This window comes from Euprymna scolopes, chromosome 22 (genome assembly GCF_053919585.1).
Source record: "Euprymna scolopes isolate OS-2025 chromosome 22, ASM5391958v1, whole genome shotgun sequence".
NCBI classification, from domain to species: domain Eukaryota; kingdom Metazoa; phylum Mollusca; class Cephalopoda; order Sepiida; family Sepiolidae; genus Euprymna; species Euprymna scolopes.
The window spans coordinates 79,102,361-79,127,425 of record NC_136503.1 but is presented as its reverse complement, the minus strand read 5'-3'; the positions used below and the strand labels follow the sequence as shown (position 1 = coordinate 79,127,425).

Genomic DNA, 25,065 nt, shown 5'->3' with positions numbered 1-25,065 from the left:
CGATAGAAAGCGCTTGAGAAGAATATGGCCAAACAACAACTTTTGAGCGCCATTTTATATAACTTGCCTCTTGAAATTAAAAAGACCGCTTGGCAAATGGAAAAGATATCCAAAAAGATTGCAACAAAGAATAACTTTGTCGTGTTCAATCAGACGTACTTGAAGATTATATATATATATATATATATATATATATATATATATGTCATATATTCATGTCAGGTCAGGTAATGTCATATGCTACTGGTACCATGTAACCCAGTACTACCTGCCTCATATTCGGGTCACCATAAATATGCACTCATAAACATATACGTACATGCTCATACGTACATACACATATATATGCATACATACACATGCATACATCTACATACATACACACATGCATAAATACATATACACACGCCTATATACATACATGCACATACATACATACACACACACACAAACATATATACACATACATATATACATACACATGTACATAAACATACATACACCTATACATAGATACATATAATGATGGCAGATCAATTATTACATGCTTCCAGCATTTCAGACCTACACGTGTCACAACTTTTCCATAGCAATAGGACCATTTTTTTTTTATATAGACAAATGCCTGAGGGAGTATCTATACCTGATGGTGTTACAGAGTTTTAGCTTTGTACGACAGCTAAATCTCTCTCTCGGTTCAAAATGTTGACATCCAGCAACAAGCAAGAGCAAGATAGCCAGCAACAAGTCAAACTGCAGACCAGCTTAATGCGGGTACTGGTCTCCCGCTTTATGTTTTTTAACTAAGAGTTTTGCTTCTCCTAGAGGGGTTGCCTTCACCACGGCTTACAGGAGCCCCCTCCACCCTGCATACACATGGAAATAAACACGTGCGTACATACAAATGTACGCCAACATACGTATGCTTGTGCACACACATACAAACATAATCACATAGAGGCACACATATACGCATATACACACATATACACACATACGTACACACACATATACATGCAAAATACACATGAATAAATAGTCCAAAAGTCATAAATATTAAGTGATCAGCACATAATTTTCCAAACAAATCAACGTACGAACCAACGAGAAAACAGTCCAACTGAAAACGATTTAAAGACGTTTGGATTTTTTTTTTTTAAATAAAGTTTGTTTTAGACTCATTCTTCTGTAGCACATGACAATAATATAAACAAACTCGCACATAATTTTCCAAACAACTGACGAGAAAACAGTCCAACTGAAAACGATTTAAAGACGCTTGTTTTTTTTTGGGGGGGGTAAATAAAGTTTGCTTCAGACTCATTCTTCTGTAGCACATGACAATAATATAAACAAACAAATCAACGTACGAACCAACGAGAAAACAGTCCAACTGAAAACGATTTAAAGACGTTTGGATTTTTTTTTTTTTAAATAAAGTTTGTTTTAGACTGATTCTTCTGTAGCACATGACAATAATATTAACAAACTCACACATAATTTTCCAAACAACCGGCGAGAAAAAAAGAAATATATATTTAGAAATTCCCACCTTGGTGCCTGGGGGCGCGTTTTGACTACTGGGAGAGATGTATCCTTTAGCCTTTGTTAAGGTATGCATCTACGAGAGGGAAACTCTGAATTCAAATCTGAGGGCTGTTGTCTGCCCGTTCTGTGGCAATTAATTGCACCGAATGAGTTAATCAATTGTTCCAAAAAGTGTGGATGGTGCTACACAAGCCCTTACTACTCTAATCCAATCATTCGTAATAATGGACTTTTATCCTCACTTGACACGATCACAGGCTTGGTCCGGGTGAAGGCTACGTTTATAGAGACCTTTGTACAGGATGTTTTCCCATCTCGTCTGCTTTTTTTTTTTCGATTGCTTCCCTGCGACTTCGAATGGCAAGATAAGTTTTATGACAATGTTGTTGTTGATCCTCAGCACATGTTGAAGTATAAAATATTTTTTTTTAAGAGAGAGCGAGGGGGGGGGGGAGTACACTCCTTTGCCAGCAACAAACATGGTGATTGCGTTACCTTACAGCATTGCCATTAAGATATGCTACCAAAAGTTACTCTATTTCACACAACTAATGCTTTAAACATGCCAGAATCATCCAAAGGAAAGTTAAAAAATTTCACACGGTTTAAATGATTTTGTTTTCTATTTCAATCAAATTTAAAATTCATATATATTTATTTATTTATTTATTTATTTTTGCAGCTGCTTTCGGGATTACAGTAGTGGAGACAGACTATTTCGATTTTGGGAAGGGAACCGATTGTATTCAAATCTCAAATTCTGGAGATACTTATTTTGCATTTTGCTGTCGACATACATATGTGAAGGTTGCCAACATTCTTAAGTGAAAGTGTTTCTTTGGAAACAACTTGAATCAAGTGTTGTACACCCAGGTTGTCAATCTGTGTCATAAACCACTTAGCCATCATTGCCTCCCAGCCAGGAATGTGTCACCACAGATAGCATCCAAAAGCAACAACACTCTTCTTTTAGCATGGACAGCGGTCATCCTATCTCATCTTGTCATTTTCCATTACAATTGTGGAGACAGACTAGATCGATTTGGGAAGGGAACCGATTGTATTCAAATCTCAAATTCTGGAGATACTTATTTTGCATTTTGCTGTCGACATGTCAGCTCTGATACCCTGTTGGCAAAGTTGAATATGCTTGATAATGCTTGAGAAACTTCTGAGGATCAATCAACTATGTTGGTTTGGTCATGTTGAGAGGAGCGACTTTTGGACAAGAAAATGCAGAGATTTTGAGATAGAAGGTCAGAGGAAAGTGTTTTCTTGTTTTTTTTAACACAGGAATCACCATTTATCAAGGCCCGAAGGGCACTCGATGATAAGGGTTAATGAGTATGCATTAGTCAATGTTATTATAGCGTAGTAATCATAAGTATTGGGAATTTTGTAAATTGGATTATTTAGGGGGACGGTTCATCAAGAACTTGTTTACGTAGGACTTGAAGACAATCAGATTGTAGTCAGCTGGAGTGTAGGCAATCGGAAGAGAGTTGCACAGGCGTGCAGTTCTAAGAAAGAAGCTTTGTTCATGGAATCTATGTTTCGCTTTAGGCACAGATAGAGAGTGTGAGAAATTATTGATAGTGGTTTTGGCTAGACGAGTGTTTTTCGTGAAAGTTTGGCAAGGGAGGACCATAGATTGAAGCTCAGTTGAGCACTTGCCATGAAAATGGTGATAAAGCAGAGACAGGCTTGCAACGTCTCTTCTTTGTGGAAAAGGTTGCAGGGACGAGAAAAGGGCATCCCCTATTGGATTAATAAAAAAAAAAAGGAAAAAAAAACAACAAAAAACATTGAATGCAACAAGAATCTTAAACAGTGGAATTTGAACAAAATCAATTGTCAAGATTGCCAAGCATGGAGAGTGAGGTTGCGGGCTACCAAAAAACGCCAGACTCCTGAGAAGAGAACAAAATGGATGATGAATGATGAGGAAGATGATGGACCTTTAAACAAACATTGGACACAGTTGACTCACATTCATGCTTCAAAAGAAATTTTGTGATTTGAAAGAGGAAAGAAGATGGAAGTCATCCTCATACCATGTTGTACAGAGAGACCTTAGAAAGCCGAATACAGTGTCTAGTAGACATTCAAGCTCTCTCCTTATCACTTTTTTATAATCCAACCATTGTAGCTTGAAAGATCTCAGTTCAATGATATTGCAGATATTGCATAAAGAAGTGGGAAAACTATCGTATGACCATACGCTTTAAAGACAGACAAAAAAAAATCGTGTGATATGTCTTTAGATATTTGATATCCTATATATCCAATACCTTATTGCAGTCTAATCGGCATTTAACCTTTTATTGTGTCTCAATTTTTATTCTTTGCACTGATGCGTTTTCTTTCATCTTTTCTACAACATTGTTTTTATTATGTTTTAAACAAACTGAGTATGCGGGGTTCCCCTCCACTAGTGAAAAATTTACTTCCACCATAACTAATATTTGTGCAAATTTTTTTAAAAAAAATACAAGGTATAGTTATTGAGAAAAGTATGAATAAATGAATGGATGAATGATTTAGGGGTAATTTTACCCCTATAACGCCTCCTAGGGGGGCAACCAGAGTTATTTCGAAAAATCTGTTCTGGCAAAAATTTACTTTTACCATGACTAAAGTTTGTTCAAACTTTAAAAAAAAAATCCAACGCGTGATTATTAATAAAAGTGTGAACAAACGAACGGACGAATGAGAGTGAATTATTATGTCCGATTTCTCCTTTGTCGGTGGACCAAAAATATGACTTGAAGACTTTATTGCAAATAGTAGACAAGTTCACGTTTGTAAGCTTATTTTTCTTCCCTGGTTAGTTGCATCTATGTTGTCACAATACAGACAAAATTAATAAACATGTCTAGAAATACATGTAAAGGAAAAAATAAAGTGGTTGACCATAGTTGAGAGCAACGCAAAAGTTCCCTTTTCATTGGCTACCAGACTAAGATGTAGGAGGAGGGATCCACTAAAATTACTCCACTCACCCTTGATCCTTATTTTATAAGGGAGTCTCAAGTTGACCGGATTTGTTATCGATCAGGGGATCAAAAAAATTACGGAGCCTTCATTCATTTTTGACAATGAATATCTTCTGTCAGGGGGATTGCACATGCAATTGTTGAGATAAACGGAGAACACATACAGCACTTGGTATTCCCAAACAGTCTCAACATTTTAGTATATTCTTAGTACAGTTTCAATGTCGCTTAACTTTGGTGATCTAACAGGAACCTGTGTGTCAATGTGATTATACCCCAAAGAAAAATCTTTCCAGCATGTTAAAAAAAAACATTATTAAGACGAGATCTTGTAGTCAATAAATGGAGTTTTCAACTGATTTATTTTTTTGTCAATTCTAATAAGTTACAATGGTAGTTTCCAAATTATGCAGTCGAAATTACCCGAATATTACTGAATTATTATTAAAAAAAAAAAAAACTTTAATTGTGTTAGCAGGTAAAAAATTGCTGCCATCTTAGTTTAATTCGAACGAAAAATTACCTCCCTGTTGAACTCTCCTGTGCTTTACGATCGTTTTCATCAAATTCTATTTTTTATTTTCTTTAATAAAAAAATTTCTATCTTATCGATTTTCATACTTTTTGGATGTAATTATCTTAAAAATACGAGGAATACGAGATACCATTGTTTTCATGTGAAAATCTCGTGTCAGTTCTATGGAAGCGCCAAACATTAAAACAAAAGATAAGGAAAACCACTTTCATAGCATGCTAGAAAAATTTAAACACTTAAGTTCACTAATCTGACTAATATTTGAACATAGCTAAATACTAATTAAATACTATATCTCAATGTCTACAGTGTCTAGTAGACATTCAAGCTCTCTCCTTATCACTTTTTTATAATCCAACCATTGTAGCTTGAAAGATCTCAGTTCAATGATATTGCAGATATTGCATAAAGAAGTGGGAAAACTATCGTATGACCATACGCTTCAAAGACAGACAAAAAAAAAATCAGGTGATATATATGGCATAATCACGTTGACACACCGGTTCTCGTCAGATCACTGAAGTTAAGCAACGTTGAGCCTGGCTAATACCAGATGGGTGACCATTTGGGAATTCTAGGCGCTGTATGTGCTCTCCGCTTATCTCGGCATTGTTTCCAGTCGTCTTGTATCTCAATTTGCCACTGGTATGCAACAATGTTGACTCAGGAGAGGCGTGGTTGGAGATTGCGCAACTCTTGCCACACAAACTTCACGCGCAGGCACCCTTACAGTGGGTATCCATAGTCTGTCAAGACTAAAGGAAACCTTGTTACTATATCTCAATATATAGATCAAGGAGAAAATATGAAGAAAAAATGGATAAGGGATTATAAATATGCATATAATATTGGACTTAAAACACAGCAAAGAGAATACAAAATGTAAAATTAATTAGAATCAGTGAGCAAAATAGGATAACCTAAGGAAAGAATAAATGACTTCAGATTCAGTCAACTGAAATTCTATTTAAGTAGAAAATAAGGTGAATAAGATTTTGAGAGATTGAGTTTACAAGAGTTACCTGCCTTCGACTGCCAATAATATTAAAATAGAAAGAAAGAATAATTTTACTTCTAATAATTAAACGTAAAAACTTAGCACACACAACGTAAACAAAGTTGATATTATAAGAAATTATAATTTAAATACTGTTGTAGACCCGTGCTAGGAGTTACAAATGAAAGAAACCACAAGTAGTGTAAAGTGTATAAGATATAATATGTATTTATCATAAAGAATACAGGAGCCACTAAAGTGGCATGAAAGGAACGTGTTTGTAGCATGTGGTTAAACATGGTATGAATGTCTCCCTTTAGTCTCTGAAACCAGTGGTATTCATAGGACTGGTTGATTCCACTTAGTTCTGAAATAGGAGTGATTTGTACCCCACAACAAATGCATATACATATAACAGATCATATAAGTAGTGACAGCGCTAACAAAATTTGTGGAAGTAATTTAAATTAAACTATCATTGAATCCTTCAAAGAATGTAAACAAAAAAAGGAAAAAAAAAGAAAAAAACAACATGAAGTTTCGAATTTAAGTTAAATCACTTAATAAGAATACTCTAATTGGAAAATAAATTATAAGTACAATAATTAATATAACTTAAAAATAGGACTCGAAGAATGGTGAAATAAATAAAATACAAGCAGTTAAAAAGCTTTAAACAAATTGAAAATAAAAATATAACAATAATAATTCACAAAAAATACAAAAAATAATTGATATAAGTTAAAATTAATTCGGCTATAACTTTCAAAACGAGAAGGAACGGCAGGGCATATCAGTTGCATAAACCATGTAAGTCGCCCAAAATGGTGTGTTTTATCAAGTTTTTTAAGGTAAAGATCGGATGAGTATGTGACTAAAAATGCAGCAAAGACATAATTTTGAAGACATATTAGTTGCAATACAAAACAATATTATAATGGCTACCTTTTAAAAAGCAATAAATAACCAACAGAGAAAACTTGATATTTGGAACTTGGAAAATTATTATATTACACAATATATGCTCTGGAACACAATAAAAAAAAGTATTCATTGAGCATGGATTTTTAAAAAAGTTTACAAAATTTATATGTAAAAAAATTTTTATTATAAAAACTTTATGAGAGAGATTTTTTTTTAATCCATTACAATTGGTATATACAAACAGAGTACTTTCAACTAAACGATTAATCTATATCAATATTTATATGGGGGTACCAAAAAAGAATTAGAAAAATTCTTTAAAGGAGTTTTATTGGGCTCAACAATTGAGGTGGAGCTTATATACAGAAGGAAAAAGGAAAAAACGGCAATATAAAGATATATACTAATGCATATAAATGTAAGCGTTCATTCAATAAGGAGATTACATCAATTAGTGGCATGGGATATATATGTTCTTTATACCTACGTTTTGCATTACAAAATATCTGATATTTCCCCCAAACCTTTTACCTTGATGGAGGGGAGACAAAAACTTGCTGTTATGGTTTCAAATGATCTGAAATAAAAGCAAGGGGGAGACTTGATTCCAAATATTTTCATATGTTATATCTCCCCTCTTTGGTTTTCATACATAAAGTAAATTTCACAGTGTATAAGGCTTATTTAATACCGGAGATATTCATAATCGTACCCTGTTTCCAAAAGAGGGGAGATAAAACATATAAGAAATGTTTTGAATCAAGTCTTCCTTTGTTGTAATTTCAGATCATTTGAAACCGTAGCATCAAAAGCCAGAGGTTTTGGGAAAATATGTATATGTATATATATAGGTGGAACCAAGAAAAATTAAAGTAGATCTTTAAAAGGAAGGTTATCGTGATGATACAAAGCTCAACAATTTAGGTGGAGCTTATATATAGGAGGAAAAAAGAAAAAAAGCGACAATATAAAGATAAATACTAATGCATATAAATTTAATCGTTCATTCAATAGGGAGATTACATCAATTAGGAGTACAGGATATATATGCTCTTTATACCTATGTATTTCAAAGCCTAATGTTTCTCATTAGAAAGGAGAGAAGGTGCTGGGTAACATATTAGAAATTTCTGTTACCTATTAATATGTCTAGAGAAATAACGAATGTAAACATTAGTGAAGCGTAGTTTTTTGTCCCCGTTATTTTTTATGGGAGTGAAAGGAATAATTTCAAATTTTTATATTATAACTAGACTACCCGTGACCCGTTGAGTCAGTATGTTATATTAGCTATGGAATTCATGTATGAGCGTGACACTTGTGACGTAAAGAAAATAGGGTTTTTTTTGACATAACAGAAATATTTCTATGAAAGTATATTAAAATAAAAAAAGAATATAGATAGATTTCTATGAGTCGTTCTGTTTATTATAATTGATTATTTTTGAAAATAAATATTTAGAGTTACTGAATTATAAGTGGTTGGCCATACTTATAGGTAAATGTGCACTGAACAGATACCATAATACTGATTATAGTTAAATTCAGATTTTGATATATCTGCATTTTTTTTTTTTTTTACATCGTTCATTTCTGTATTAGGTTTAAGTTATGAAAAAATATATTGCATTGTCTAAAAAGAAAATTCCTGATGAAGGCTTTATAACCCGAAAATTTGAAACTTTGAATAAATAATTTTTTGTTTATTTAAAAAAAATACAGATACGCACGTGGTCGTTCTTTCTAACCTCATATTTTGAATTCCGTTTTCTCTGTGCTTCTAAAAAGTGGATTACTACTAAACTACATTTAAGTTATTTTAACCCCCACTCTTCCCATGTTAAATAATAATTTCGAAATAATAACGTTAATATTTCAGTGTCCCAATTGTCTCTTGTTTTTTGTTTATTTTAAACCCTAATCTTCCCATGTTAAATAATAATTTCGAAATAATAACGTTAATATTTCAGCGTCCCAATTGTTCTTTTGTTTTTTTGTTTTTTGCGTTTAAATTATCCAAATAAACAATTGTTAATACTGTCTCCTTTTTTTTACATCGTCCATATCTGTATTACGTTTAAGTTATTTTAAACCCCACTCTTCCCATGTTAAATAATAATTTCGAAATAATAACGTTAATGTTTCAGTGCGCAGGTCATGCGTGCATGCGCAACCGGATGTTGTAAACCAGGAAGTGGATTACATACATCATTACAAGATCATTTGAGTTTTATAATTATACTAGCGGGGTTACCCGACGTTGCCCGGGTGTTTGTAGGGTGTGTGGTGTTAAATAAAAAAGAACCCGGGGGGGGGGTAGGATCGAACCCGAAGCCCTGGGGCGAAGTTGGAAAATAAAATCGGCCAGCCAGAATGAGTTAGTGAAAGATGTTTGAATTTATTTAAGAACGAAATTGACAGGTGCGCGGCCGGAAGTCGTCGAGTGTTACAACGACGACGACGACTACGACGACGATGTAGGTTTGTTTGTTATAAGCAAAGTAAAAAAAGAAAACAACGTTAACATTTAAGCGCGAAAAACACAAAAAAAAAACTAACGTAAGGCAAACGAACGATGAAAACAGAAAAACGAACACGTGGAAAATGGCTTAAATAAGCCTGTTTCGATATTAAAATTTTAAAAATCGGTGGGTACCCGGGTGTTTTTGGGTGTCGCTAAAAAATAAGCGAAGTAAAAAAAAAAAAAAAGCAGAAAAACGAACGTTACATGAAAAATGGCTTCAATAACACTGGTTCAATATTTAAATTTAAAAAATCGAAAATAAAAAAACATCTCACACCACGATTCGAACCCAAAACGTTTAGATAATGAACAAAGTCCTTACCCAACTGAGCTAATGCGACGTACATGAAATTTGTTCGGTTTTTCAACTATTTAAAGTAAATCAGGTCACGACGTCATCTGACGCATGCGTAGAATCGGTCATTGTCACGAGAGGACCGTTTTTGTTGATCCCACCCTGTCGAAAATTGTCGATTTCAGGGTGAAAAAGTTAACGTTTTTGGCCAATTTTTCGATATTTTTCGAGCAAAGGATGGAGCTTCGTCGCGTCTGTTGAAAGTTTTTAGCAGACATCCAAACATACACACATAAATACATAAATACATACATACATACATAAATACATACATACATACACACATACATAAATACATACATACATACATACATTTGGGCTTTTATATATATAGATAGATTAAAATTTAATGTAATAATTTCAGGTCTTACTTTCAAAAGCTTTGATTGGCATTCAGTGTCTCCAATCGGTGTTATTTTCGGATGGTTTGACAACATGTAATGTGACGTGATGAGAGCAGTGGCTCCCACTACCCCAGCTGCAGCCGCCAGCATCATTTTATCATTAAGGATGTCCATGGTATCCAAATGTTAGCTGTAAAAAAAACAAAACAAAGATTATCTATATATTAATGTTGTAGCACGTTTAACGTACGTACGTGTGTCACGGTTTTCAGATTATAAATTATTCGATCAGGAGATCTTATTTATTAAAAAGGATTAGAAGGTTTATAACATACTACGAACATTAAATTATTTGTATATAGATATGATAATTTAATGTTCGTAGTATGTTATAAACCTTCTATCCTCCTTTTTTAATAAATAGGATCTCCCGATCACTGAAGACGCAATGTAAAAAAAAAAAAAAAGTTAAAATAAAAGATGGTGTCGTTTTTGGTCCATACGTGAAACTAAAATATACCTTCTTAGTCTTCTGGTTAGGATCCAAGAGTAGTATCTGGTCTATCTAAAGATGGTCTAATGATATCATGTGGTTTCTGTTCGCACCGGGTGTCCATACAATGGAAATATGCCACAGAATTTCCATGGGTCCCGCTAGTTATTATTATTAGTTTAATTCAAGTTTGGTTGAAGTGTGTATTTCTTAATCATCTTTTTATTTCAGATAGATCTGTGGAATGTCTGTTGTATTTATTTGCTTCCCCACTGAGCAAATTAGGCACAAGGCCGTTTTTTCATGTGGAGAGAGAGAGAGAGGGAGAGGGAGGGGGGATCAGCTCCCGAGAGGTGGGAAATGGGAGCTGGATAGTAACTGTTGGTCTGTAGGGTGATCCCTACATTGACCAAGGTCAGATATGTGCGGTTACCCCCACATATGGTCTTTGCTGGTCTTTGCTTGCAGCATCTGTCAGAACAGATACTACACTTTGATCTTGTCACCCGGGCCCCAGAGGGCTTTGGGCCTGTTGGATTTATTTGCTTCCCCACTGAGCAAATTAGGCACAAGGCCATTTTTTAATGTGGAGAGAGAGGGAGGGGGGAGGGAAAGGGGGATCCAGCTCCCGAGAGGTGGGAAATGGGAGCTGGATAGTAACTGTGGTCTGTAGGGTGATCCCTACATTGACCAAGGTCAGATATGTGGGGTTACCCCCACATATGGTCTTTGCTAGTCATAGCTAGTCTTTGCTTGCAGCATCTATCGGAACAGATGGTATTTATTTGCTCCCCCACCGAGCAAATTAGGCACAAGGCCAATTTTTAATGTGAGGAGTGAAGGGAGGGGGAAGGGAAAAAGGGGACCAGCTCCTGAGAGGTGGGAAATGGGAGCTGGTTAAAGGTCAGGAATGTGGGGTTGCCCCCACATCTGGTCTTTGCTAGTCATAGCTAGTCATAGCTTGCAGCATCTGTCGGAACAGATGGTATTTATTTGCTCCCCCACCGAGCAAATTAGGCACAAGGCCAATTTTTTATGTGAGGAGTGAAGGGAGGGGGAAGGGAAAAAAGGGACCAGCTCCCGAGAGGTGGGAAATGGGAGCTGGTTAAAGGTCAGGCATGTGGGGTTGCCCCCACATCTGGTCTTTGCTAGTCATAGCTAGTCATAGCTTGCAGTATCTGCCGGAACAGATGGTATTTATTTGCTCCCCCACTGAGCAAATTAGGCACAAGGCTGTTTTTAATGTGAGGTAAAAACCAGCTCCCCTAAAAGTAGGCAAAAAGGGGGCACTCTGGTTACCAAAAATAATAATTGTCCCAGTATAGAGGGTTTCCCCTCCATTGACTGGTACAAATTATCTTAAGTGCAGCATCTGCCGGAACAGATACTACACTTTGATCTTGTCGCCCGGACCCCCGAGGGGATTTGGGCCTGTAATCTGTGGAATGTCTGTTCTAATAGTAGTAGTACAGTTAGCAGTAACAACAACAGCAGCAGCAGCATGGAATTGACGAGGGCTAAAGACACAAACTGATACCTAGGTGTGTCACGTTCGAATCCAGTTCGTTACGCAGAAACACTTTCACTTAGGGATGTTGGCAACTCACGAAACCCCTACTGTAAGTATCCGTTGTATTTCTAAGAATTCTAACTAGAAAGATATCGGGAAAAACCAATGCCAGCAATAAAATCATCTGATTCATATGAAATGAATGAATGATGACGATGATGACGATCATCATCATCATCAATAACAACAGAGAACATTCTTTGTAAAATATTTAACTTCGTAGCCTAGTGGGGGAATACCTTTTCTCTTCCCTGTAACCTCTTTCTCACAGAAGAGATGTTGCGAGCCTGTCTCTGCTTTATCGTTATTTTCATGGCAAGTGCTCATCTGAGTTCCAATCTATGGTCCCCCCTCGCCATACTTTCACGAGAAACACTCGTCTAGCTGAAACCACTATCAATAATTTCCCACACTCTTTATCTGTGCCTAAACCTAATCGTAGATTCCATGAACGAAGTTTCCTACTTAGAACTGCACGCCTGTGGAACTCTCTTCCGTTTATTTGCTTTCCAGCTGACTATAACATGGTCGTCTTCAAGTCCAACGTAAACAAGTTCTTGATGAGCTGTTCCCTTTAAGTAATCCAATTTACCAAATTTCCACTACTAACAAACTAAATCAGCTCTCGGGAGGTGGGAAATGGGAGCTGGATAGTGAAGTCCATTTGGTATATAGGATTGCCCCTACATGGAGCAAAAGATTGCCACAAGAGCAATGGTCTTTGATTGCAGCATCTGCCGGGGCAGATACTACACTTTCCGCCGAGTAGAACAAAGGTTACTTTCACTCCCCTTCCATTCGACTTACACAAATATACTACTGTAATGCTAGTAAGGATGCCTTGCTAGTACATAATATATCAACTTTATCGGCAAAAGTATTCTAAAATCAAAATATAAAGAGTAATGATGTTGATAATGATAATTTTATTGTTCCCAGACAATGCTGAGTAGAACACAAGTTTATGTTACTTCCCCTGACTTAACAAATATGAATGAAAAAAAATGAATGAGAAAAAACGAAAAACGTATGAAAAAAATGATTGAAGAAATGAGCAAGAATTTCATCCAAAAATGAATGAAAATGATGAATGAAAAATGAATGAAAATGATGAATGAAAAATGAATGAAAATGATGAATGAAAAATGAATGAAAATGATGAATGAAAAATGAATGAAAATGATGAATGAAAAATGAATGAAAATGATAAGTGAAAAATGAATGAAAAAAGAAATGAAGAACATATGAAAAACTGGATTAAAAAAAATGAATGAACGAAAATGAATTGAAAAAAATGAATGAAAAAATTAATGAAGAATTTATAAGCACGTATCTCTGAGATTGCATAGTTTCTGACTTTTAGACAAAAAACAGACACACATATTTAGACTTCTTTATATCTAAAATATTGAGTTAGTAAAGAATTGAAGAACATTAATTTTCCTTTCTTCAACTGACCAATTCACTATGTTGTAGTATATCTTTCTTGTGGTGTCTTTGGTCTTAGCAGATTCCAGAAGAAGAATTCATCTAATCTGGTGGAATATCCAGTTTAGTGCTGTTACTCTCGGTAACACTGTATTCTATATCTAAGCCAATATGGGGTAACCATAACAAGGAGATTTTATTTGAGTTTCGAATACTATGTTATTTTTTAATATTTAATCAGCATTTACTTGTAGGGAAGTATTCTTATGCCAGGTTGTCCTGACCACCCCCCACCTCTATACAGTACAGAGAAACACATACTCAAGGATAGTGTCTAGTAGACATTCAAATTCTCTCGGTCAAGTAGGCATTTAAATTATTCTCTCTCTCTCTCTCTCTCTCTCTCTCTCTCTCTCTCTCTCTCTCTCTCTCTCTCTCTCTATGTTATTTACTATAATAATTATTAAATACCTACAGACACTAGTGTTTCATCCTTTCGGGAATCATCAGTGTAGGGTACCATGATTAACACCAGTCGATAATTCGAACCCGGCGACAGAAGCCATCTCTGGCTTCATTAGCAAGGGACCTAATCCATTCGGCTACCGTTAATCGCAAGAAATGCTGTTGAATTTAAACATTTATTTTTTAAATGCTTTTTAACGTCTGTCAGAGTGATCTAATCATTATATGATGATCTGTGCATATACATAGATATGTGTGTGTGTGTGTGTGTGTGTGTGTGTGTGTGTGTGTGTGTGTGTGTGTGTGTGCATATTATTTTGCATATATGTTTACATACAGGAGTTTTTTTTCTTTTTTGTTATAACGAACTTGTTTTTTGTATAGACTTAAACTTCTGATTTCTTTAGTTTAGGTTAACATATTTTTAACAAGTTAGGCAGAAGAATAACTTTTTTTGTTAGTTTGAAATTTATATTTTCAGAAATACAGTCCAATATTAACCTATATTTTATATGCCCAACTCTTACATAATAATAATAGGTATTACAAATCATTATAATTAATATTGACTTGACTTGACGTTTTAACATATTTTTAAGGAATTTGGCAGAAAATACCTTTTTTGTGTTTGGCTCGAAATTTATATTTTACTCATTGTTAATGAAGTTTCATTCTTTTTCTCGGCTTGTACATAAGGTCGATTGTATATGCAGCACGCAAAACCTCCATATAGTTTATGGTACTCCACTGATTAGAGTAATTATGCCTTTCTTTGTCAAATATATATATATATAAAGATTTTTATGGGTACAAAATTTTATGAAGGATTTTAATAGCACTGGGGGAAATGCCATTATTGAAATATAATATGGTAGTATACAAATTTCATGGTCAGTGTGAGGCTGACTACGTGGGACATACTATTCAGCGATTGGAGATGAGAATTTCCCAACATGTCCCCCCTTCGATACGTAGGCACAAACAATGGCCAACATCCGGGCGTTTACATACTCATAGTTCGGCCATTGGTGAACACTTATTAAAGTGTCAAGTCTGCACTGGAGGTTACACGGATGGAGCATTCTCCATTTTACACAGAGCCCGCTCGAGAATACATTTGAAAATTCTCGAAGCGGTCACGATTATTTTACGAAAACCAACTCTGTGTTAGCAAAAAGAACACACCCATAATCTAGAATTATGGGTGTAGTTTGAGAATGCTTTCCCGTCTCTACAAACTTCATTTATTAATTTAACCCCCTCATACGTTAATTTTGGTCTTTAGACCTCGATATTATTATTATTTTTTTTTTTTTTATCTCTTAAATCCGCCGATGTTACAGTTGAAAAGAATCGGCCGAAATATATCTGCGTTAATTTAATTCTTTTTATCTCCCTTTTTCATACGTTTTTCCCCCTTCATTCGGTTCAAATAATTTGAACTACATACTGGTTTTGGAGATTAGATTTTCAGACTTTGTAGTATTTCTTATGGATTTAACGTCAAAAAAAAAAAAAAAAAAAAAAAGTCCTCAATTTCAATAATGGCATTTCCCCCAGTGCTATTAAAATCCTTCATATATATATATATATATATATATATATATATATATATATATATATATATATATATATATATATATATATATATATATATATATATATATATATATATATATATATATATATATATATATATATATATATATATATATATGATCATTTACAAAGCCGTATCGTTCTCAGACTAGGCTATCATTTATTTGAATTAAATGGATGTCTTTTTAACGAATAGTTACTTAATTTGCTTTTTTTTTCTTTTGAAAACAAACAGTTTTTGAAATAAATTAAAATTTCGAAATAAATTAAAACAACGACTAATTTATTTTCCAGAGAAAATTTCGTGATTGTCTCCACTTGTCTCGAATCGAACTCTTCATAAAAGAAGATCAAAGAAAGCTAAAATATAGAAATGCTAAAAAAAAAAAAAAATGTTCAAATGAATTATCCAAAAAAGTTCTTGTTTTTTAATAAGCTGAGATAAGAAAAATAAATGGAGAAGAAATACGGAAATCTTTATTAAAATTCAATTATTGAAAAAAAAATAAATCGAAAAATAAGTTGAGATTGAGTTATCTCCCTTACTTTTTTCTTGGCCATTATGATGATGGCGAGTTTTTTTTTTATTGAAAGAATCTTTTCTTTGTATTCCAAGTTTTCTCTAAAAAGTGACATGTCCGTTTTAATTTGTTTCCATTAATTCCAAACAAAAGTCATATAATTGATTTGACCAATATATAACAAGCCAGCATTGTTTTTGTTTTTTTTTTTGTTTTTTGTCAATTGTCCTATTAACATTATTTCATTTTCTTCTATTCTTTTCTTTTTTGTTTTGCTTTAGATGACATTTAAAATCAGGTCTTTTCAGAAATCCAAATTTTTCAGCAGTCAAAAAATAGGCTAAAGAATCACATTTAAAATTTTGATGTGAAAAATTCCTGAGAAGACATTAAAAACTAGCAGAGTAATTGCCTGCACAGAGTTTCTCAAAATTGTCCTCTTTTGCATGGAAATTCAACTTATTTCTTTTTGCAACTTTTCATCTCTACTTAAATAAAAGGCATTGTGTGTGTGTGTGTGTGTGTGTGTGTGTGCGCGCGCGCGTGTGTGTGTAAGAGAGTTTGTTCTTTATGAACTCCGTAACGGCTGGACAGGTTTTTGTTTTGTTTTTTTTAAATATCATACAATAGATATCATAGATAAATATACTTTATCTGCCTGGGAGTGTTATTAGATAGGTTTTATAAGATAATTAACGAAAATCGATAACTGAAAAATTCAGTTGAAGAAGGAACAGTTCGATTTTGATAAAAGTTAACACTCTTCTACTGTCTAAAATCACAAGTGCATTTGAGAACCCAAAGACGAAAGTAAGCCAACACTTAGGAGTTCCACTAGACAAAAGTGTGGGAACGCTCATAAAATTTTCCCAACTGAAATCAATCAAAGAAGACTATTCAGTCCTTCCCGACCTTAGCAAGTTAGAAGAAAGAGATAAAATGAATGGACGTTGGTTCAGGGTAAAAAAAAACAAACAAACACCTGGACGCTTGTGCTGGATGAAATACAGGGGTGGAACAATAAAGTTATCGCCCTAAAGAAAACAACACTGCAGCTCTATTTTAAAACTTTTATTGAAAATATCAATTCAAGTATCTTGCTTATGTAGCATAGCTCACATCTATTCAATGTAACCACGTTCAGCCTCAATCACTGCCTTGATATGAGTCCGGAACTGGAAGCATGCGCTTTCCACAAGCACCAGCGGGAGTTTGGCGAATACTTGGCGAATGCCGGCGACCAAGCTGGCTTTGATGTTGTGAGAGACCATGTTGGTGATGTTCTCGGTATATGACCAAACGAAGTAGTCCAGAGGGCTCAGGTTGAGGGAGGAGGGGGGACAGTAAGAGAAGGATACGAAGTCGTAGCACTTACTGTGAAGCCAATCCTGGGTCTGGGCTACTTCGTTTGATTATACGTCGAGAACATCACCAACATGACCTCCCACAACACCAAAGCCAGCCTGATCGCTGCCATCCTCCGAGTATTTGCCGAATTCCCGTCATCGCTTGTGGAAAAGGCATGCTCACAGTTTCAAACCCATATCGAGGTGGTGATTGAGGCTGAAGAAGGCTACATTGCATAGATATAATCAAGTTACCTGAATCAATTTTTTCAAGAAAAGTTTTTAAATAAAGCTGTAGTGTTTCTTTTTTTTTTTTTTTTTTGTTTGTTTTTTGGCTTTCCACCCTATAATCAACACATCGCTAATGTGGATGTACAACCTAGACTTTGTCCCACTTTCCTCTATTGCCCTATTGTACTGGGCTTAATCAAGCTGATCAGCAGCATACATACAGCATGTAAGGTTTTTTGGAACTGGAAGACATCGTAGCAATTGTGCCATGACGAAGAATAAAAATCGCTGGTGTGAATTAAAAAAAAAATCACGCATTCCTTATACAATAGAAAAATACGAGCATAAAAAGTAATATGGTTAAGCTTAAACATGGAAAAGTAAAGGACTAGTTGTTAAAACTGAAAAAAGAAAAGGACAAGATATTCTAATAAAAAATATAATCAATTTATAACTTAAAACATTGCAGCATTAAGAATTGATTATATAATTTTATAAATTGAATTAAAAAAAAAATTAATGCTGCAATATTTTAAGTTATAAATTTAGTATATTTTTTTTTTTTACTATAATAAAAATAGAGTGGGTAACATTTGTTGATGCTCATTCCATCCCTCTGCTCTAGTCATATAGTAATTTTAATGAAAAAAGAAAAAAATGGAAATAAATAATAAAAACATCGCCCTAAGCATCATGAATAAATATTTTTTTTTGTAAAATGTGCAGCAACAAAGAAACATTTTTTTGTAAGATAATTTTTTGAAAACATTTATATTGTTTTCAACACTTATTTTTCGTACTTGTTTTTCGTAATTGGCCTTTTGCCAAGGAACAAATTGTAGTAGCTGTTCTAATACTGCACTTCACCTTTTTTGTCCTCGATCAGTAGGGACTGCCAAAACTTACCACAGAATTACCCCACCCTATATGTAACACGATTTAACTTTATTATAAATTAATATTATCAGTATAACTTTTGTACCATTCAAAAGAAGAAGGGCAAAATAAACCAGTAATAATTTAAAAAAAAAAAAAATTTCATCGAACGAAAATAATGAAATTTCGAGCCGAAAATCGTGTTTACATAATTGGCGCTTTAAAATAACGTTCCCATGTAGTAGACATTCCGAATGTGAAAACATACTCGTGTTTAATAAATCTAGCAAAAATCAACTAATGGTCAGATTTTCGGGAAATTTTCGATACTTATCCATTTTAGAATGAAATAACATATAAAATGTAGTTTCCGTAAAATATACAAGAGAAAATATTTTTTAGTGCGTGTCCCCCCCACCATATTTATTTTTCCGAAATGCGAACAAAATATATTTAAATCTATCGAAATTTCTATTTATTATGAAACATAAGAGTTCAAATAAGTAAAAAATATTTATTTTTTAAAAGTTTAAATACACATATTGAACAAAAATTTACCTTGAATTTGCAATTAAAAAATAATATAAATTTAATAATACTATGTTTTTAATAGCGTTTTTTTTTTTTAATTAATATATGCTATAATCAATTTATTTTTATTTCGGACTATTATTCTCATCTTTATTAGTTGTTTTTTTGTTTGTTTTTTTTATCTTTTATTGGTTTTTGTTTATTCACAACGTTTCGGCCAACTATTCCTCTGGGCTTCGTCAGGTGGTAACCGCGACGGATAGGAACTTCGAATCTCCTAACTGCCTTCTCAGCCATCACTGCCATCCGTAGTTGTTGTCGTCTCACCACATTTTGGCCAATTAACCTCTGGCACGCTTTGGGTGGGATTGAAACCGCTATCTTCAGACAATGTTCAAAATAAAAATAAATTAATATATAATGCTCATCTCAAAAAATGAATTCCAATTAAGGAATAATATATATATATATGCTATAATCAGTTGAATTGTCAAGAAAAAGAAACTTCGTAAACATTAATTAATTTTTAAAAGATTAAAGCGATTAAAATTCCATTTATTTCAAAATGTTCCGTTACAACATAGATTTTTAATTAATTGTGTTTAAATTTTTTTTTAAATATTAAGTTTTTACATAAACATGACTCTTAGCAGCTATTTTATCGCCAGATTAAAACCGATTTGAAAATATTGTTGCACAAATATTAAGCATTTTGTAGTCCCCCCTCATATTTTGTTCGTCTCTTTTTACCGAACAAAATATGGAAGCTTGTAGGTAACCAAAAGAACATTCAGTAAAACCGTATTTCATATTTAATATACAAATGTTTATAATATTATTAATCATTAAAATGTGTAAATCTAAAAACCTATCAAAATTATAATAAAGATTAATTATTAATTGCAGTTTGAAGAAGATAAACAAAGGTTTTTAAAAAATCATTAAGGCGCTTCTGCTTTTCCATAGTTCGTATAGTTAACACAAGTCTGACGTCACGGGAACATGTGTTCCATTTTTCACATTGTTTTGGGGATACCTATCGATCAGTGGAGGAGAAATCTTTCATGACCGAGACAAGTTAAATTTTTGTTCCTATCCAGACTGTCCCTTTTGGGGAGCTGGATTTTCCCCTACATTAAAAACCGAAGCTTGTGTCTAACTCTGCCCTCGTAGGGGGGGGGGGCAAGTAAATAGGAATATTTATATTGTTTTGGGGGAGTTTATCTTTTCATTTTTTTTTTTTTTTTTACGAAATTCTGCTGTATTAAGGAGTTTTTTTTTTGCGGGGGGAGGTTCATTTTGTTTTCTTTTACGATTTTTTTTTTTCATAAAACATGTTTTCTTTTGGTCTACCCTGGTTTTTTTTTTTTTCTTTTTTTTTTTAATGTTAAGATTAGGAGGGCAAGCTATTTCTTTTTGAATATTTTCGGTTGACTGAACAACGGACACCACTGACAGCAAAGAGGAAGGAGAAGGGTTAAAGGAAGTGGAAGGGGGCTGTTTAACCGGATAGGTGTTCATGATAAAATTCATCTATAGAGACGAATAGATTATTACCTATACACACAACCTGTTTGTATTGTCGTTTGGTCGAGCGATTTTTCAATGGCTGAGCGTTTCGTTTCGCCATATTACAGCGACTTACGTAGGTTGCCGGGGTATGCAGGGACAACGCCCACGGACAAACGAGTTGTTATTTTGCATAAGAACTAATATTAAGTTTTAAGTAGGATAGCTTTGCCATGTGAATGAGATCATCAATTGGAACATTCTTTTTATACAAAAAGGTTTTAATGAAATTTAATAAATTTAAAAGAAAGAAATGAACAAGTTAAAACAAAACACTAAACGTTTGATACGTTTATAATCTCCCGATATCGAAAACTAAATATATGAATAATACTGTGATAAGTTTTATGTATTACTAGCATTTCAGCCCGGCGTTGCCCAGGTGTTTGGAGGTGTATGCTGAGCAAAAAAAAAAAAAAAAAAAAAAAATTAAAAAAATAAAAATAAAATAAAGGTCAATTTTTAAAACTTTGATTCGTATTATGACCCCCTTAACATTCATTGTTCTGGGCTCAAATCAAGTTATTAAGTTAGATTCATGCCCAAGGAACCTATATCTAAAATTTCAAGTGTTTAGATCGAAAATTGTCGGAAGAGTTTGGTAGAGTTCTCAAAGGGCAGATCGTTGAACTTTGACCCCTTAACACCCAAATTTCTCGCCGAAAACCGATCACATATATTTTCCCAAATCTCAGTACCCTGAGAATCAAATTTCGAGTCTGTAGACTAAAAATTGAGAGAGTTATTGCGTAGGGAAATGTACACACACACACACACACACACACACACACACACGCGTTCACGTTTATAGATTGTTGCGGACCAGGATATAAAATACCCTAACTCGCTACAAGAAAAAAATAATGAAACTAATTGAATGAAAGAAACAAAGAACTCAACTGCTGGAATAAAATAAACATGTTTATTTTCTGTTGATAGATGAAAGTCTTCGGTGTACACGTGTTCATTCAGCCGTTGACGACTACGCACGTGGAAAGAAAGGGGGAATGCAATAGAGAAAAGCGAAGAGGCAAGCCAATCTGTAGAAAGAAAGGGTTAAGCTCAGTAGAGCGTCGCGCACATGTCTGTTTTGATGGACCAAAGCGAAGGGAAGATAAAGTGAGAAAAGTCAATCCAGTTCATGGAGAGAGAAAGCGTATAAAGTGTACTCGCGCTTGCCCCACATTACAGTAGCAGGGAAGTGACGTTAGAGCACGCGGTCGGTTCGTCGACTCAACAGGTCGAACGCTGGTCCGGACGAAAAACAGTGAAGTTGACAGGTTTTGTTGACTTTTATACTGGAGTTAGTGTTCTGGGTACGCATGTCTGGCTTTCACTTTAAAGGAAGTGACGTCACAGCTCGGGGGGGGTGCATGAATGTGAGTGTGTGTATGAGGCTGTGTATATGCGTGTGTGTGTGTGTGTGTGTGCGTACGTACGTGCGTGCGTACATGTGGGTGTGTATATGTGAGGGAAAACATTTTCGAACAAGATATATAGAGTAAGAGAACATACTGGAAAAATCTCCTGTAAAAAATTATTTAACAGTTTAAAAAAGAGATAATTTTCAACCTTCTGATCCAAAATTCATATTTTTTAGATACTTATGAGAAAATACACAGTTAAAAGATAAATAATTCAACATTGTTTGCTGCATTATACTTAAAAAAAAAAAATGGGGGTGCAAAAAAATCTCATTAAAAAAATTATTTATAAACGCATTCATTTTTAACTTAAAATTAAAGTCACGTATAAATTAGTAATTAAATTCGCTTAAGAAAAAACTTTACAGTAGTTCTCCAGCAAAATTTTAATTTCACGTGTCCAAATGCAAAATCGGTAATTGTATTGGAATCTGGGATTTAGAACGGAATCAGTACTTGTATCGGATTCGAAAATTTAGAACAATCGGTAATTGTATCGGAACCAGGGATTTTAAACAATGTGTATCCAGCACGGCCGTAGCTGAGATTGAACTCACTACACGAGTTTGTAGTGAAATTCAAATCTTGTCGGTAGCTGAATACTTGATGCTTTGCCAGGGCTATCAAGGGTATTTTTTATTGTGACACCATCACTAGATGGGGTGTCTACCACGGCTTAAGAGAGCCCCATCTACCCTCGAGAGAAGGATAGACTGCGCTAGTTTCTCAACCTTGTATTTTACCTCGCGGTTCATACAGCGCCTTGTCTTCTCAAATGGCCACCCATCTGCTACTGGGCAAGCTCGACGTTGCTTAACTTCGATGATCTGACGAGAACCGGTGTGTCAACGTGATCACCCCATCACTAGTATATATGTCACAACAAAAGCAGCTATTTATAGCTCATTAAGGAATGTATTTGTCTACAAATCGTTGGACCATGAATCTGGTCTACAAAACAAGATTCAATATCAAATGACAGACATGGTTTTATCAAGCAGAAACCAAACCTGAAAATGCACTAATATTATTATTATTATTATTATTATTATTATTATTATTATTATTATTATTATTTTATATATATACAAAAAAGATAACACTCTTCAAAATGTTCCGTTTACGCTGGATGTTCAACATTCAGTAACTCATATGATCTGAATTAACATTGAACATTGCACTTCATTTTATAGTGCTTGCTGTCTTAAAAGAAATTTTAGGAAAAATTGTCGATTTTTTTTTTAGTTGTGTTTTAGGTTTTGTATCGAAAAAATCTGATGAAAGAAGGAACAGGCGATTTTGACTAAAGTTAACGCTTTACACAGCCTAACATCACAAGTGCATTTGAGAAGTTTTATTACTGCACAAGCAAAAAGACCCGGCATATAAAATCAACAGTAGGTTCTTTGAAATGAACGTTTCTTTATAGAGCACAATTGAAGCATGATACTTGACTTTTGCATTTTAAACGTTGATTCAAGCAATTATACAAGGTGTCCCAAAAGAAGCTGATGGGTTTTATTTATTTACTTGCAGGGAGACCCGATGTTGCTCGCGATTGAATGATGATCTACCAATGTTTCACCCTCCCATATTTTTATTGTCATCGAAATTGGTAAAATCACCCATTTTTCAATCAAATCGATTGATTTCCTGCTGTGGTGAACCGGGAGGAAACTTCACATGCCTCCCCGTGGTGACTTAGTCCATAATACGCTGTAGTTTACATTACACTGCAGAGAATCTACTGTTGATTTTATAAAATTATTTTTATACAGGTTGTCCCAAAAGAAACTGACGGATAAAATAAGTTCATAACTTCCTAGTCCAGTAGAGCATTAGAATACGTGGACTATGATACCCTAATATATCTGAAAACAGAAAAAAGAAAAAAAATCAATGAAGGGCTCATCTACCTACAGATGCAATTTGGTGAGTATAACTTAAATATCAAGGAAGTTATTCAAATTTCGAATTCGTCAGCTTCTTTTGGGACACCTTGTATAATGGCTTGAATCAAAGTTTAAAATGCAAAAGTCAAGTATCATGCTTCAGTTGTGCTCTAAAAAGAAACGTTCATTTTAAACACGCACTGTCATATCAAAGAACGTACTGTTGATTTTATACGCCGGGTCTTTCTGCTTGTGTAGTAATAAAACTTCTCGAAAGCACTTGTGATGTTAGGCTGTTTAAAGCATTAACTTTAGTCAAAATCGCCTGTTCCTTCTTTCATCGGATTTTTTTTTCGATTATCAATACTTATCAAAGACATTCCGATACAAAACCTATTTAAGAACACTGCCAGGCACATAAACTACATTTGTGTGAAATTTAAAAAGAAATCAACCAAGCCGTTTAGGAGTCCATAGGGAATGAAGACACACACACCCACAGTTCCTTTTGTATAATAGTAGAGAAGAGATAGAGATTCTGTTTATTTGTTGAAAAATAATTTTTTTTAAAATTTGCAATCAGCATGAAAAGTTATTTATTTTTTTTTTTTACTTTTTTATGAGGCTTCATAATCTGTGCATTCATTCTTTTTTTTTCTTCTCGCCATACCATAGAGACTCAACGCCTCTATCCACTGCGCCATGTGCCCTAAATATAGAGGCATTGTCTTCACGATTCCATTTTTTATGTGATGAGATGACTATCTATATAGATACAAACACGTACCATTTTCTCACAGAAATGTTACTAGGCTTTCTTTGCTCTATCGTTATTTTGATAGTAGGTGCTCGACTGAGCTCCAATCTTTGTCTGAAGATAGCGGTTTCACTCCTACC

At 34.2% G+C, this 25,065-nt stretch overlaps 1 protein-coding gene and 1 pseudogene across 3 annotated transcripts in view; one reads left to right on the top strand and one right to left on the bottom strand.

The window, feature by feature from the left end:
• LOC145243486 (long-chain-fatty-acid--CoA ligase 5-like) overlaps positions 1-25,065 on the bottom strand; it is a 174,500-nt gene that overhangs the window by 109,637 nt on the left and 39,798 nt on the right. For all 3 annotated transcript variants that reach the window (XM_080106429.1, XM_080106427.1, XM_080106428.1), the window contains exon 2: positions 10,251-10,413. In XM_080106429.1, coding sequence (XP_079962555.1) covers positions 10,251-10,397 — 147 coding nt within the window. In that variant the 5' untranslated portion in view covers positions 10,398-10,413. The remainder of the gene's footprint in view (positions 1-10,250; positions 10,414-25,065) is intronic.
• On the top strand, positions 5,553-5,669 carry LOC145244237 (5S ribosomal RNA; annotated as a pseudogene).